Source organism: Aristolochia californica, unplaced genomic scaffold (assembly GCF_029961685.1).
Source record: "Aristolochia californica isolate CCGP_79_NKW_82.1479 unplaced genomic scaffold, dmAriCali1.0.hap1 SCAF_3, whole genome shotgun sequence".
Classification (NCBI taxonomy): domain Eukaryota; kingdom Viridiplantae; phylum Streptophyta; class Magnoliopsida; order Piperales; family Aristolochiaceae; genus Aristolochia; species Aristolochia californica.
This window is the reverse complement of record NW_027181992.1, coordinates 47,277,448-47,292,514: the sequence shown is the minus strand read 5'-3', so window position 1 is coordinate 47,292,514 and position 15,067 is coordinate 47,277,448. Positions and strand designations below refer to the sequence as shown.

Here is a 15,067-nt window from a genome sequence, read left to right as displayed (position 1 = left end):
TACTTTTACTTTAATTGGAATGATCTCTTGACTTTCTAAAAATGGACAACTCTTATAAGATTTAGGAAAGATTGTGTTTATGAATAAATAAAATATTTTTTTCTTAATAACTCTTAACAATTGTCATTAATGGAAATAGTCAAGAGGGGCTATGATAGGAAACCTAGTATCTAAAAAGATGGGATTAGGGGGGAGGTCCCCCTCCCCCTGTGTGTCTACCCTGTGTCCTTCGAGGTGGTGAACAATTCCATTGGAGGCCAATGAAGTTATAGAACCATTCATTGCTTGCACCGAGTAAGATCGCCATTCAATCCTGATAGAGAACACAATGCACTATATATATTAAACATAGGTATAAAATTATTTTTTATCTTTTGAACCTTGGATGAGTTTCATTACTTTTATATGTATAATAATTATGTTTCTCCCACTAAATTTTCTCAAAATGTGATTGTTTTTTCTATAGTTATGTTAGTATTCTATTTATATTCAGTCGTTCAATTGTTCTAAGATTTATCTTTTTAGTACTTAACTTTGGGCGTAATCGAGACATAGATAACTTATTTGTAATCTGATTCTACTTGTTTTATTTATTATAAATAAATACTTATTATATTCAAACTAGTGAATTATTTGTTTATCGTTGCATTCTAAAGTTTTAGGTAGGGCAGCTTGTCTGTCGGCACAAACTTTATTGAATTGAGATGAGCTCCTTACATCAAGTACATACTTGTATATTTGTCAGATCTTTTGTCTAGTAAAATAGGTCGGATCTCTTCCACTGTCATGGAAGCCTATACTAATGTGTTATTCTGTTTATTTGAGTTTATAAAGTATTCATCTTCAATACAAATCTTTGGATTTTCCATTACTCTGTGATCGCATATCCAATTTCTTTATACTTGTAATTTCTTTTCTTGAATTGCAGATGAAGGCTCCCCGACTTCTTCAATCCATGTTCTCATCAATCGGTAATTTCTATCTATACAAACTTCTCTGTCTTATTTTTAATTAGCAGGTCGCAAAATGGGCTGTATCTTTTGAATTTCAATGAAAAGCCAATGTGTCCTTTTTCCTTCTTTGATCTGTTATAAACAAACAGACTACATAAACTAAACCAGGGAAATTGGTGTACTTACACTTACTTTCAGCTACTTCGTCAACTGAAAAAACTGGTTTATGTTCGTCTGTTCTCCTCGGACTTTTATCAAACGTCCTGGAGGTAGTTTTACTGTTATTAGTCTCTACTACTGGCCTTATTTTAGAGGCTCTTCTAATAAGTTCCAACCGCTTCAAGAAAGTTGGCTCTGGCTTTGGCAGGTTTAGTTGGGATCCGACCAGCAAGTGCAATCACATGGTTGTATGTTGGCCTTCTAGAGCTGTTTGAGGCATATGACAGAATTATGTTCTTAGTTTTCGAGGTGATCCCAGTTGGGTAGGTAATGGAGCTGTCCTTTTTTTTGTTATACTAAAACTGAAGGTTTTCCATAAATATATGCTTCAGACTGTGTCCTAGATTCTTATTCTGGAATATCTGTTTTTAATATTTCTCCTTTTCGAAAGCCTTCAAAGAAGTGGATTGGCATTTACAGCTCAAGATATATGTTAATGTTCTTGTTTTAAGTGACAAACGGTAAGCAATATTAAGGCTAGGAATAGTTACAGATCTTATAAAACAAGGCAAGATTGCGTGTTCCTTCGCAGCTCATTATGCTTGTTCCTGGTGATTCTGTCCACTGATGTTCTCATCTATCTTTCCCTGATTCCCCCCTCTACTCAAATAGCTTTACAAGCTACTAGAAAAAGAAGAGCAAAAGTAAAGGCTTACATTGTAAGATCAAGAGCATTATGGCCGGTTGAATTTGGTTGAACTATAAGGTTGGTGGAATCCTGTTTTAAAGAAAAACTAAAGCCGGGAAGAAGGAAAGGGTGTCGGGAAAGAATTGGTTACAGACCTTACCTGGTGGGCATCAACTAGGTATTCGGTCCAAGAATATTTCATAAGGAAAAGTATGACTAGAATCATCTTTATGTTTTCTGAAAGGTAGTCTTGTTTTTTCACATAACTTTCTTCTGTCCTCATTGCCCTAGTGATCATAGTTACAGGTTTAGTGGATTGGATAATGTATGGTTTATTGGTCTTTGTCCCACTAAATTTTCTGAAGTTCAACTTTCTCCCTGCTGGTGGACACTACTATGGAACACACAAGTGGCATTGGTACTTCATAGAAAGTTTTCCAGTAATGATTTTTTTCTTTTCTACCATTCTCAGCTCTTGGAATCCATAAATCTAAACAATGGAAAACTTTTTGGTCTAATCATATGGGTGTCGGGGCTTTACAGCATGCTTGGTCACAAAAAATTCAGGTAGCTTAACTAACATTTTGTTTGATCTCTCACTTGCCGAGCTAAAGAGGACCATTTTCCTTTTAGACATATGAATAGAACATATGGGTGAACATATGAAATTCTTTTCACTGGAGAAGTGATTGTGATAGGATGAAATAAGAAAACTATCAAGTAAATTTTAGTAGCTTATGCTTTCCTTTGCTCACTTCATGACATATTCTATCCTTACAAGTAGGACTCGAATTACTAGTTTGTCCAGCCAGTGCTTCCAATAGCTTTGATGTACATTGCCTGAAATGGATCATAGCAATAAAAGGATAAGATCTTTGAACTTCAATATAGGGCATCCCACTAAGATGCAATTGGCTATATTCTTCTTCTTGCAACTAGTCTTCCTATGGCCCTATACATGAGCTTAGTTCATCAAGTAAGCAGTTGTTTGATTAATTGGCTTCTAGTTACCATTTTTCAACTTTTCCAGTTTGTTGCAGTTTACTTCATAATCTGCTTGGGTGTTTCATGAAAAATTTAAAGAAATATGCTTCAGTGCATTTAGAAAGATGTTTCTTCTTTTTTTGGCTATTTTAAGTGCCTTCATTGACTCTGACCTGAAAACCTTCTAGAGAGGGGAGCTGAAGATGTTATGAACTTTCTAGCAAGTGAGGCTGCTGGGGGAAAAGTGAAGAGCCTTATCTTCCTAACACCAGCCATGCCACTCCATGTTACTCATCACTTTGTCATGATTTACCCATGCGGTTTTTTATTTTATGCGTTTGTCATTCCATAAAAGGCACTTGTGCATGACTCTCCAGCAATGAGAAGGGTAAGCTGGATGAATCAGACCACTTCATGATGGACCCAGTTGGTTTCATATCAAACATGAAGGCAGATTAGTCTTTCCCTAGTCACATTGTATCATTTGATCCTCAAGAAAGACAGTTACAAGAATTCTCGACTTCATATTCCTATAAAGGGGTAAGTCGAAACAGTGGACTACTTGGCATCAAGCTTTTCTGCTTCTGTTATCTTTGATTCTCAGAGTAGTCAGTCAATAGATATAATGGTGAACAGATGAAAAGATTCTTCCATGCACACTTCAAAGTGGATAGGGGGCTTCAAGCATCTATTGTTGTATATTCTTTCACAGGCAAGTGATAAGCTTCAAGGTGATTTGAGACGAAGGAATTAAAGTTTTCTATGTTCCCTGCAGCTAAATCTGAGCTACTACAAGTGGAATTGATTGGAGTTTCTTTTTCTGCTGGGTGCATTTCTTCTGATTCGATCACTGTAAATCAGAGTTTGTCCAGAAAGACTAGCAGAATCAATTAACTAGTTAGGTCCCAGTATTGTTTTTATCATCACAAATAAAAATCAGTTAACTAAGCAGTTTAAGGATCGCCTGTTTCAAGAACTATCTCATTAGTTATGATGCCTATAGAAAAATATTGTTTTTTGATTTATGCCGTTGGATCTTTCCCTTTGGTCTCTTTCATGGTATATGAGATACTTTTCTGTCAGATATAGAAAGAGAATCAGACTTGCCAAGCAGGTTATCTTCAGTGAAAGTTTCACTGGAATTCCAGATTCTCTCGGAGATCTCAGAAGCTGTTATCCGGAAAATAATTATTTCTCTTGCTAGTTATTTGTAATCGTAACTCAATTTGATGCAGGAGATATATCAGGAAAGCTTTTCTTTTTCTACCAAAGTGGCATCGATGGATGAAATTTACTTGAGCTTTTTGTGTAGAGCTCAATTTAAAAGGCAATTAAAGACAGTCAAATATCGGACAATTGCTCATACCGTTTCGCCCCATTCAAGGACTTCCGAGCCCGATACCACGTTTAAAAATTGCGGTGAAACGGTCCATTTCCGATTAGGTTCCGACTAGTCCGATTTCCAGTCCGTCTTCGTTGTCTCTGCGCTCCAACAGCGACATGGCTCCTGTTGACTCTATCGAAACGATCTCCACCTTACGCGGTGGACCCCAGCCGAAGTCCGTTTCGTATATTTGGAGTTTCGGCGATCCCGCGACTGTCAACGTATCGCTTCCCGGCGAGGCGAAAGCGAAACATCTCGTTGTCCAGTTCGCGGCATCTTTGAGCACTCCGTCGTCCAGCCGCGGACGCCTCTCTGGATAGCCGCCGATGCGGTGGCCAGTCCTGTCGCTCGACGGAGTTCGGTATCGGTCGACTGGACGAAGGCGGGTCGGATGCAGTTTCCGAAGTAGGGAGCAGGAACCGGCGGGTTCAGGCGCGCGCGGCAGCCTGCTACCCAGCAGAAATGGAGATTCTTCCATTCGCCGGGATCGGGACCGGCGCCTCGCGATTGGACGAGACAGCACCAGACGTACGCGCAGGCGACCATGAATTTGGACAGGTTGGGGCCCGTCTCCGGCGTGCTCAACGACACTCGGTCTCTCAGTTTCTGAATTTCGGCGCGAGAGAGAGGGAAGGAGGAGAGAACAAGCCGGCCGGTGGGACGACGTTTCTCCAATACCTCCGGGGATTTGTTTTGCTTCAGCTCCGTCAAGAAGTTTCTCTTCAGTTCTTCAGCATCTCCGACCAGAGCGCGGTCGAACCAAGGGAACTCGTTTGACAACTAACACGTCGCCGCCTCCGGCCATGAAAATTGATGCCCACGATTTCATGAAGTGGAAAGTGCTGCTCCCATCTGCTACCACGTGGTGCAGGGTGATGCCCATGCAGATACCAGAACCGGGAAAGATGGTGAGCTGCAGAGCTAGCAGGGGCTTCTTCTTTTCGCCTTCCGTCTCAGGCGTAATCAACCGAGGGACTAGATGATGAAACAGTGTAACATCTCTGGGGCCGTCGGCCACGAGATGACTGAAGTCCCCCTCGGACTGGGCGAGGGTGAACCGCACTCCGTTTTCATCGTCGTAGGCAATCACATGGTCCTCGGATTCCGGCGACCGAGTCAAGTTACCGGCGAGCGGGTAGAAGAACTGAAGCGAGAGAGAAAGGGCCTGTGCGAGTGTCGGGAACTGCTTGAGCTGGAATTCCCTGGCAGAAATGGGCAACTCGTAAAAGAGAAGGTACTGGACCGGCGGCATTGGCAGCCAGCACACGTCGAAGAAAGAGAGAGGCAGAGTGGTCGCCGGGACCGACCCGGCCGGCGGCGAAATCCTCACCTTCTGGAGCACTTTCATGGAGGCCTTACCAGTCGCCACGGAAAGAGACCAAAAAAAAAAAAAAGCCCCGTGCTGTCCTCAGCTTCCCCCCATCTTCGTCTTTATATCGACAATACTTTATTCCTGGTCTAACGCTTTTGACTTTCTGTCACTCCTGCGGGACACCAATCAACTCTTCGTCCGCATTCTGCGATGATTGGACAGGTCTGTCTGGAACTGGAGAGGAGCACCAAATGAGTGATAAATATCTTTTGAGTGTTTTCCATGAAAAAGAAGTTGATATTCGGCACCTGGTTGCAGCCGGAGCTCAGGGGAAGAGCAGAGATGATTGATCCACAATCTGGGGGCGGGTGGCAATAGACGACGGAAGCTGGAGCTACCGTGTCGTCTCGAGCGAATTGCAGTCATCTGATGCTTGAATTGCCATGACCTTAATTAGTTGCAACAGAGACCGCAGAGAACAGAGGAACTGTAACAGGGATCAGGACCTCCAAATAAATGTGAGAGATGCCCCTCCCTTAATTATTTCTTCCCCTTTTTCTGCAAAGGGAAGGGCTTTCCCACCCTTAACTCCTGCTAAAAAAGAGCAGCGACATCCCCCTCCCCTTTCAGTGAGAGGGGTAAGGGTATTCCTGTCCCTCTTTCTGCAAAGGCAGAGGGCACCATCAATTGCTTCCACAGCCAAGGGTGGCGACCGAAAGGGTTGGGTCAAGCAACAAGGTGAAGGGTGCCCACTAGATTTTATAATTTCTATGATTTCGGTCACATGAGATAATGACTGAACTTGTGTAGTGAATAAGTTATCACAGCCGAATAAATCAATTCACCGATAATCCCCACAAGAACAGCTTCCATCCTCAAAATGATGGAACCTATTTGCATCTCTCAATATAATCTGTCGCTCGGCGATCTTTGATATCAACTTAAATACCGAATGACAATCCCCACAAACACGAAGGTTCTTCATTATATGGATTGGTAGGCCTTTTGGCACCTTAAGAAGCCCATAAGCGAGAGCTAATTTCTCACTGTGATACCTCAAGTTATGCTCCTTTTGCTCCTCATCGACATCATGAAGAACAAATCTGTTTTTTGGACAATAACTCCAATCTATTGACATTTCAGACAATTTCTCCAACATTCCTATGGTTGCCTTACATTTCAGACAATTTCTCCAACATTCCTATGGTTGCCTTGTGCTTAGGGACAACTACAACCAAGAGCTTTCCTTACTTTCCTCAATTTCATTATATGCTGAGGTCCTCAACATCTTTCCACCTCCTCTTTGATGCATAAATATGTGAGAGCAGGACATAAGGTCCAGAATTTTTAGGCTCCAGCCCCATTAGTTTCTTAGCAGCAATCTCTGCAATCTCCATGTTCATATGGGTTCTACATGCCCCCAAGAAGGAGCCCCACACAATAGCATCAACTTCGATTTACATATTATTGATTAAATTCATTGCCTCACTGATATGTCCTGCTTGGCCATGAAGATCAACCATGCAAGCATAATGTGGAGTTTTTGGTTCCAGCTTGTAATCGGAAACCATCAAGTTGAAGAACTCTCTACCCTCTTTAACCTTGCCAGTATAACTACAAGCTGAAAGGACACCCACAAATGTGATATCATCAGGAAGTAAACCTAATGCACACATTTCACTGAAAACTCGTAATGTATCATCTCCCAGGCCATGCTGGGCATACCCAGTGACCATTGAGTTCCACATCACTACATCCTTTGAAGCAAAATTTTGAAATATTGCCTCTGCTCTAACAAGATTGTCACACTTAATATACATAGTAATCAGAGCCGAAACGACAAACACATCGGTGTTAAATCCCAGTTCCATCACATCAACGTAAATTTCCTTCCCGTGATCAAGACAAGCCAGGGTGGAGGAAACACTAAGTATACTAATAAGAGCTGGATAATTTACCTTGAATCCAACTCTCTACATACAACGGAATGTATCTAAGGCTTCTAGCTCACACCCATTTCTTTCGTATCCCTTAATCATTACACTCATTGTTCCTTCATCCTTCTCCTCCATCCAGTCAAAAATCCTCCTGACTTCAGAAACCTTGCCATTCTATCCGAACCCCAAAAGCATTACATTGCATGCAGTCAAAAATTTATCGGGCATCATTTCAAATAACTTCATAGCCTCTTCCACCCTCCTGCAATTAACATAACCAGTAAGCAGAGCAGCCTAGGAAACCTCATTCTTCTCTGGCATCACCTTGAAGAGCTTGTGAGCTATCTCAACCCTTAGATTATGGGCATATCTAGAAATCATGGTCATTCAGGTTATTACATTTCGACATGGCATCTCATCAAAGATTTTCTTGGCATCTGCCACACGGCCCTCCTTGCAGTAACCCGATATCATATTGGTCCTAGCAACTATGTCCTTCTCAGACATTTGATCAAAAAGTAGTTTGAGCATCACCGATTCAACCATCCTGGATCGACCCACCATACATTACTGTCAACGAGACAACGTTCTTTTGAGGCATTTGGCGGAACTGAGACTACGCCTCTGAAATTATGCCTTGTTGGACATAGTCGCGGATCATGGCTGTCCAAGAAACAATATTTCGCTGAGGCATCATGTCAAAAATTCTTATTGCATATTTCATTATTCCGTTTTTTACGTAACTCGAAATCAGTCCGTTCCAGGTCGCCAAGTTTCTCTCGAGCATTTCATAAAAAAACCTCAGCTCCTCGTCCGGATGACCATTTTGGAAATATCCAGATATTATCGAATTCTAAGAAACAATGCTTTTATGGGGAAGTTCGTCAATATCCTCCGTGCAGTTTTGATTTCGCTAAGCCAGGGATAGTAAGAGATGCGAGAGTTGGCAGAGAGGATGACATCGTTAAGGTAGCACTGGTAGCAGATAACCGAACACTGCATTGAAATGACTCAAGATGTCCTACATATACGCAAATTTGATTGGGCCACATGAAAAAAATACCAAAGTTGGCTACTGTGATGATCATGTAAATAATAGCAACACCCAATTTGGAGTAAATTTTAGAAGAGAAATAGAAAGAATTCGTTTTGATTCACAAATCTCGTTGCCTGCTTCTTTGATTTTAAATGGGAAGCATTGCCATTGCTGCCATGCAAAGAACAAGCGAAGTCTAATGGCAGGGCGTGTTAAGCACCTAGCGAATACTACCCAAAAGACTGACCTAGTAGGTAGTGGAAAGCCAAGTAGTTAACCCCAGGATCATAACAATACTCCTACCGTTATGAGCCGATGTCCACGACAGCCCACTCTAGCGACCCATACTGCCTTTTTGCGCTACACAAGTCTCTACGTTCACCCTTCTAGGTCGCCCCCTCCTGGATTCGAACTCGCAACAGCGGTATAGCTCTGATACCAAATGTTAAGCACCCAGTGACCATTGATTTCCACATAACTACATCATTTGAAGCAAAAAATTGAAATATTGCCTTTGCTCTGACAAGATTGTCACACTAAATATACATAGTAATCAGAGCCGTAGACACAAACACATCGGTGTTAAATCCCAGTTTCATCACCTCAGTGTGAATTTCCTTCCTGTGATCAAAACAAGCCACGACGGAGAAAACACTATGTATACTAATAAGCGCTAGATAATTTGCCTTTACTCCAACTCTTTGCATACAACGAAATGTATCTAAGGCTTCTAGCTCACACCCACTTCTTTCGTATCCCGTAATCATTATACTCCATGTTCCATCATCCTTCTCCTCCATCCAGTCAAAAATCCTCCTGACTTCAGAAACCTTGCCATTCTGTCCCAACCCCAGAAGCATCACATTGCATGCAGTCAAAGATTTATCAAACATCATTTCAAATAACTTCATAGCCTCTTCCACCCTCCTGCAATTAACATAACCAGTAAGCAGAGCAGTCCAAGAAACCTCATTCTTCCCTGGCATCACCTTAAAGAGCTTGTGAGCTATATCAACCCTTAGATTATGGGCATATCTAGAAATCATGGTCGTCTAGGTTATTACATTTCGACGTGGCATCTCATCAAAGATTTTCCTGGCATCTACCACGTGGCCCTCCAGGCAGTAACCCGATATCATATTGGTCCTACCAAATACGTCCTTCTCAGGCACTTGATCAAAGAGTAGTTGAGCATCATCAATTCGACCATCCTGGATCGACCTACCCAACATTACTGTCCACGAGACAACGTTCTTTGAGGCATTTGGTGGAACAGAGACACTGCCTCTGAAATAGTGCCTTTAACTGCACGAACCAGGTATGAAAAATAGACCTAAGAGTAAGAAAAATCATGCTTCAACTTAATTTCCCTCTAGACATCATTAAACTAGAGTTCACAATTGGATTCAATTACCTACTCAATTTTTTTGAGAAAAACAATTACCTGTTCTATCTATCCTTTATAAACACTTATGGAATGAACAAGCTTACCCATGTCAATGTTAAAAAAACATCCATGGGTATTTTTGTCATTTTACTCCAAGGGGTATTGTGGTCATTTCACCACTTTAGTAGTTAATTTTCTTAACGTAATTTCATTCTGCATGTTAGATTATATCAGTAGTTAAATTTTCATGTATATAGGATGTCTTGTTAGGGAGATATGAGGAGATTAAGGTTTTTTAAGTGCAGAGGGGCATTTTTGTAATTTTAAAAATACTTATTTAAGAAGTCTAGGAATTCGTACACTGTTCCCAATGAAGCCTTTCAGACTCTTCAGAAATTTCTTTTTCTCCTTGTGTTTCTAAAGAATCAGCAATAATATTTGGTGATTTTCACTAATGGAATAAAGAATACTACAAATTACAATAAAGAGGATGTGCCTCAACTAGGAACACAGGGGGGGGAGAGACTCTTCTACCACAAGGGTAGGCCGATTGACTCCTTGCTTAGCTAAGTTGTCTGAGACACTGTTGGCAACATGAGTGTGCTGCCAAATTACATCGACAGATACAGTCATGTCTTGTATTTGCACCGTGTTAGTATCCATGAAACACAAAAACTAATAAGACCACTCTTTTAATACTTTTCAATCCATTAACATATCATTGCTTGCAGCAATTCTTTTAGGTCTCTTAAGAAAAATAATTAACATTCAGCAAAGCAGACAAAAACACATGAATAGGTTAAAAGGAGAAAACATACAGCACATGAAACCCTTGAAGATGGACCAAATTTGATTGCTTCATCTTGTATTTGTGTTGCAAGCTCACAAGTTGGTGCTAAGATTAACACAGTAGGACCAATTATTATGACTGCGTCAAAGATGAAGGAAGGCAGGAATAAGATAGCCCAAGGTCTTCCTTGAACCAGTTCTGGTAATTGCCACAATGTCCCTACTCTGTAGTGCTATTAGCCATGTCTGTGGTTGTATTGGTGTGGGGGATGTGAAACCAGAAAATTGCAGCTGAAAAATATAAGAAGTAAATAAAGACTGTATTAGGCATTCAGAAAGTTAATTCACATTTTAAGAGAAGAATACTAAGATATATAATTTTAGAAACACAAAAAACTAAAATTAAAATAACTAAAGAAAAACCCCATGTGTATGCGGTTGCTTACTGTAAGCAACTCAAGGCAGCAACAGGGAGCATTTCAGACCAAGTGGCAGGGTCCAAGAAGTCACATCATGTGAGAAATGGAAGAAGGTCCCACCCTCTCAAAAACTTCACAGGAAACACTCCAACGAAATATATGTTTACTGCTCTCTAAGGACAAAGCAGTTGCTGAGTGTTTGGGGTGAGTATAGCAGCACAACATATGCTCCTCTCTGGACCAAATATTGCACCTGCAACAAATGATAACAACAACATAAGTTTAAACCTCTTGAAAAGAGAACTGAAAGTACCCCAAAAATGAGGGACCAGATACGATACAACTTCAACAAGTAGAAAGATAATTAAATGCTCCCTTGATCATCTGTTTAAACTATAAACTATTCTTTCTCATATGGGTTAAAGCATAAACTGTTTGAACTAAATAACATAAAAATGTCATGCATGAGGAGGCATTGTGCTTAACTAAAAATTGGGCATCTGACCCAAAATCAAAGCCATCACCAACGGTCAAAGAAGCCTTCAGTGGGTTATGAATAGGAGCCCTTCCAAATGCATGCTTTCTGAGGTTTATTTGAGGCTGAAACACTTCTATTCTGCAAGCCACAGAGTTGTAGTTTAAATGAGGGATCATATAGCATAGAAGTTCAACAAGTAGAAAGATAATTAACTGCACCCTTCATCATCTGTTTAAACTATAAACTATTTTTCCTCATATGGGTTAAAGCGTAAACTGTTTGAACTAAATAACATAAAAATGTCATGCATAAGGATGCATGCTGCTAAACTAAAAATTGGGCATCTGACCTAAAATCAAAGCCATTACCAACAGGAAAAGAAGCCTTCAGTGGGTTATGCATAGGAGCCCTTCCAAATGCATGTATTCTGCAGGTTTATTTGAGACTGAAACACTTCTATTCTGCAAGCCACATAGTTGTAAGTCAAATGAGGGATCATATACCATACAACTTCAACAAGTAGAGAGATAATTAAATGCTCCCTTGATCATCTGTTTACACTATAAACTATTCACTATTTGAACTAAATAACAGAAAAATGTCATGCATCAGGAGGCATGCTGCTTAACTAAAAATTGGGCATCTGACACAAAATCAAAGCTATTACTGACAGGCAAATAAGCCTTCAGTGGGTTATGCATTGGAGACTTTCCAAATGCATGTTTTCAGCAGGTTTATTTGAGGCTGAAAAACTTCTATTCTGCAAGCCACAGAGTTGTAGGTCAAATGAGGGATCATATACCATACAACTTCAACAAGTAGGAGATAATTAACTGCACCTTGATCACCTGTTTAAACTATAAACTATTCTTTCTCATATGGGTCAAAGCATAAACAGTTTGAACTAAATAACAGAAAAATGTCATGCATGAGGAGGCATGCTGCTTGACTAAAAATTGGGTCATTCCTAAAAGCAAGCTTATCGTGAGTTGGCCCTCAACATTTCCTCAAAATAAATAGAAAAAAAAGGTATCATACTTACCAAAGAAACACCACTAGCACATTATGTGATGGTGGACTCCAAAGAAATCATACTAATATCTAGATACTCTTCTTCATTAATACCATAAAATAAAATGATGACCTGAAAAATAGTCTGAGCACGTAGATGTTCAACTAGGGGTAGCTTCTACATATGAAGCAGGTTGTTTACTTGTAGCAGACTTAACTTGAGCCACTTCTGATATTTTAAATGAGGCAATAGTTGGATTGGAAGTGGTATGAGCACGTTGATGAGGGCCAGAGCAAGGTGGGCATGCTACCATTGCAGAAGAATTTTGAGGAGCCCCAGTACCAGCACTTGAGAGTAGTATCTACAGAAGCATTTGGCAGAAATCAACAAAAGGTTGAACGAGAACAGGAAAATAACCGGGAGAAGATACATGGAGCTGATAAGCAGGGCCAGCATAATAATATTGAGGTCCTACAGATGGGCTACCTATTGCAAGGTTGTAAGGAGAATCAACATATTTGTAGCTAGGAGTGTAACATACATAAGCCAAACTTTCAGTTTGCACACCCTGGTCAAAATGAAGTAGAAACAACATGAGTGGATTAGCTTTCCTTTTTTAGTTGTGGAGAAAAAAATCAAAGAGGTAAAAAGAAGCTTTCTAAAATTACCCTATGCTGGGATCCAAACCTTCTAACCTAAAAAACCTATAGTGGTCTTCTCACTCGCTGGGTGACTCAAATCCTGAACATTTAAAAATTACACAACTCATCTATAACATAGATCAAACATATTGAAGCACAAATTGTTTTATTGACAGACATATTAACAAGGAATAACACACACTCGTACAATAGTAACCATAATAATTGGAAACAACAGGATAGTATGGGCCTTGGCAAACACAAACTCAGTTCCCACATTGTTATCCATGATAATTGTTATTTGAGAGATGGAACTACTACCAAATGTGGGTTTGGATAGCTACCGAAAATCTAGGTGAAAAGGGTCATATTGCATAACCCCCTAAAAATTGTGTTGTCAAGGAATAATCCCACATGGATTAGTGAGTACAAAGATCTTGAGTTTATTAGTTGGGAAAGAGGCTTCCTAAGTGGCTAGTCATTTTGGGATGGGAAAGATCTTGAGTTTATTAGTTGGGAAAGAGGCTTCCTAAGGTGGCTAGTCATTTTGGGATGGGCCTTGGACTCAACTTAACATGGTATCAAAGCAGGTACTCATATGTGGGCCTGCACCTAAACTATCTACTTGTAAGAGTGACAAAAGAGGGCCTGCACCTAAACTATCCACTTGTAGAGCCACAAAAGAGGGCCTACACCTAAACTATCCATTTTGGGATGGGCCTTGGACTCAACTTAACATGGTATCAGAGCAGGTACTCATATGTGGGCCTGCACCTAAACTATCTACTTGTAGAGTGACAAAAGAGGACCTACACCTAAACTATCCACTTGTAGAGCCACAAAAGAGGGCCTACACCTAAACTGCCTACTTCTAAATTATCCACTTGTAGAGCCACAAAAAGAGGGTCTACACGTGAGGGGGAGTGTTAAGGAATAGTGCCACATGGATTAGTGAGTACAAAGATTTTGAGTTTATTAGTTGGGAAAGAGGCATCCTAAGGTGGCTAGTCATTTTAGGATGGGCCTTGGACCCAACTTAACAAGTGTTAAGCAATAGAAACAAAAAGTGGAATTGTCTTGTTATTCTTTGGAAATTTCAGTTCATCTTATTATTCTTCCAATTTTTTTGAATCTAAATGTGTAAGACACTAACAAAATAGATACTGAATAGGTATTGCATTTAAAATCCCACCACAATTAAGGATTTCCCTAAATAAAAATATTAAAGTTCAAAAACATTATTGTTTTGCTTTTTCTTTAAATTAAGAAAGAGATCACACTACATTTTGTCGTAATTCATCTAGTAATTATACATAAATATACCAAATTTAGGAAGCCTACTCACCTGTGGCGAAGCCAATAAATTTAGAAAAACGGTGGAAGGGGCAAGTGAGCCCATTGAGGAAGAAAGGAGAAGAACAACCTTGAGAGAGAGACCCAACAATCCGGGAATCGCTGTTGATGTTGGTACTAGACTTTTTCATATACTACGAAAGTAGGCAAACTAGGCAGGAACATAAGTTGGGGCTCTTTAAGAGCGTGAATCCATTGTACTTTCTGCCCCTTTTATTCCTGGAAGTAGCTAATGTCACCACTTGCTTCCATTTGGAAAAGAAGACAGGATGTTCAGTAACCCACGTCCGGTGAGCTCATTCCCCATTTTTTTTAATTCATGAGAAGGGGTTGTTACCATCTCTGGGCCTATCTTGACGGGAACAACCATGGATGTTGCTTTCTGGGATCGGTGCCTGTTATTCAAGCCAATGACTCTATAGAGATTATGCGTATTGACCCCAAATTAATTTGTTTTATGCCAAGACAAGTAGCAGGACCTGATTGTTTTTTTTGAAATCAGCAAAGTGGTACATACCAAATATAAAGGGAAATA

General features: G+C 40.3%; 3 protein-coding genes and 1 pseudogene across 3 annotated transcripts; 1 reads left to right on the top strand and 3 right to left on the bottom strand.

Moving 5' to 3' along the window:
- The first annotated feature begins 928 nt into the window (after positions 1 to 928).
- Positions 929 to 3,504, top strand: LOC137959675 (mannosyltransferase APTG1-like; annotated as a pseudogene).
- Positions 3,505 to 4,063: 559 nt separating this feature from the next.
- Positions 4,064 to 6,465, bottom strand: LOC137959674 (coumaroyl-CoA:anthocyanidin 3-O-glucoside-6''-O-coumaroyltransferase 1-like). The gene is made up of 3 exons (XM_068807009.1): positions 6,451 to 6,465; positions 4,913 to 5,522; positions 4,064 to 4,864 (listed from the first exon to the last, which is right to left on the bottom strand). The coding sequence occupies exons 1-3, from the start codon at positions 6,463 to 6,465 to the stop codon at positions 4,224 to 4,226; spliced, it is 1,266 nt and encodes a 421-aa protein (XP_068663110.1). The 3' UTR covers positions 4,064 to 4,223.
- Positions 6,466 to 6,745: 280 nt separating this feature from the next.
- Positions 6,746 to 7,963, bottom strand: LOC137959672 (pentatricopeptide repeat-containing protein At1g09410, mitochondrial-like). Its single transcript, XM_068807008.1, has 4 exons — positions 7,817 to 7,963; positions 7,523 to 7,591; positions 6,942 to 7,453; positions 6,746 to 6,890 (listed from the first exon to the last, which is right to left on the bottom strand). The coding sequence occupies exons 1-4, from the start codon at positions 7,961 to 7,963 to the stop codon at positions 6,746 to 6,748; spliced, it is 873 nt and encodes a 290-aa protein (XP_068663109.1).
- Positions 7,964 to 8,989: 1,026 nt separating this feature from the next.
- On the bottom strand, positions 8,990 to 9,499 carry LOC137959671 (pentatricopeptide repeat-containing protein At1g56690, mitochondrial-like). The gene has a single exon (XM_068807007.1). The coding sequence runs from the start codon at positions 9,497 to 9,499 to the stop codon at positions 8,990 to 8,992; it is 510 nt and encodes a 169-aa protein (XP_068663108.1).
- Between the last annotated feature and the right edge of the window lie 5,568 nt (positions 9,500 to 15,067).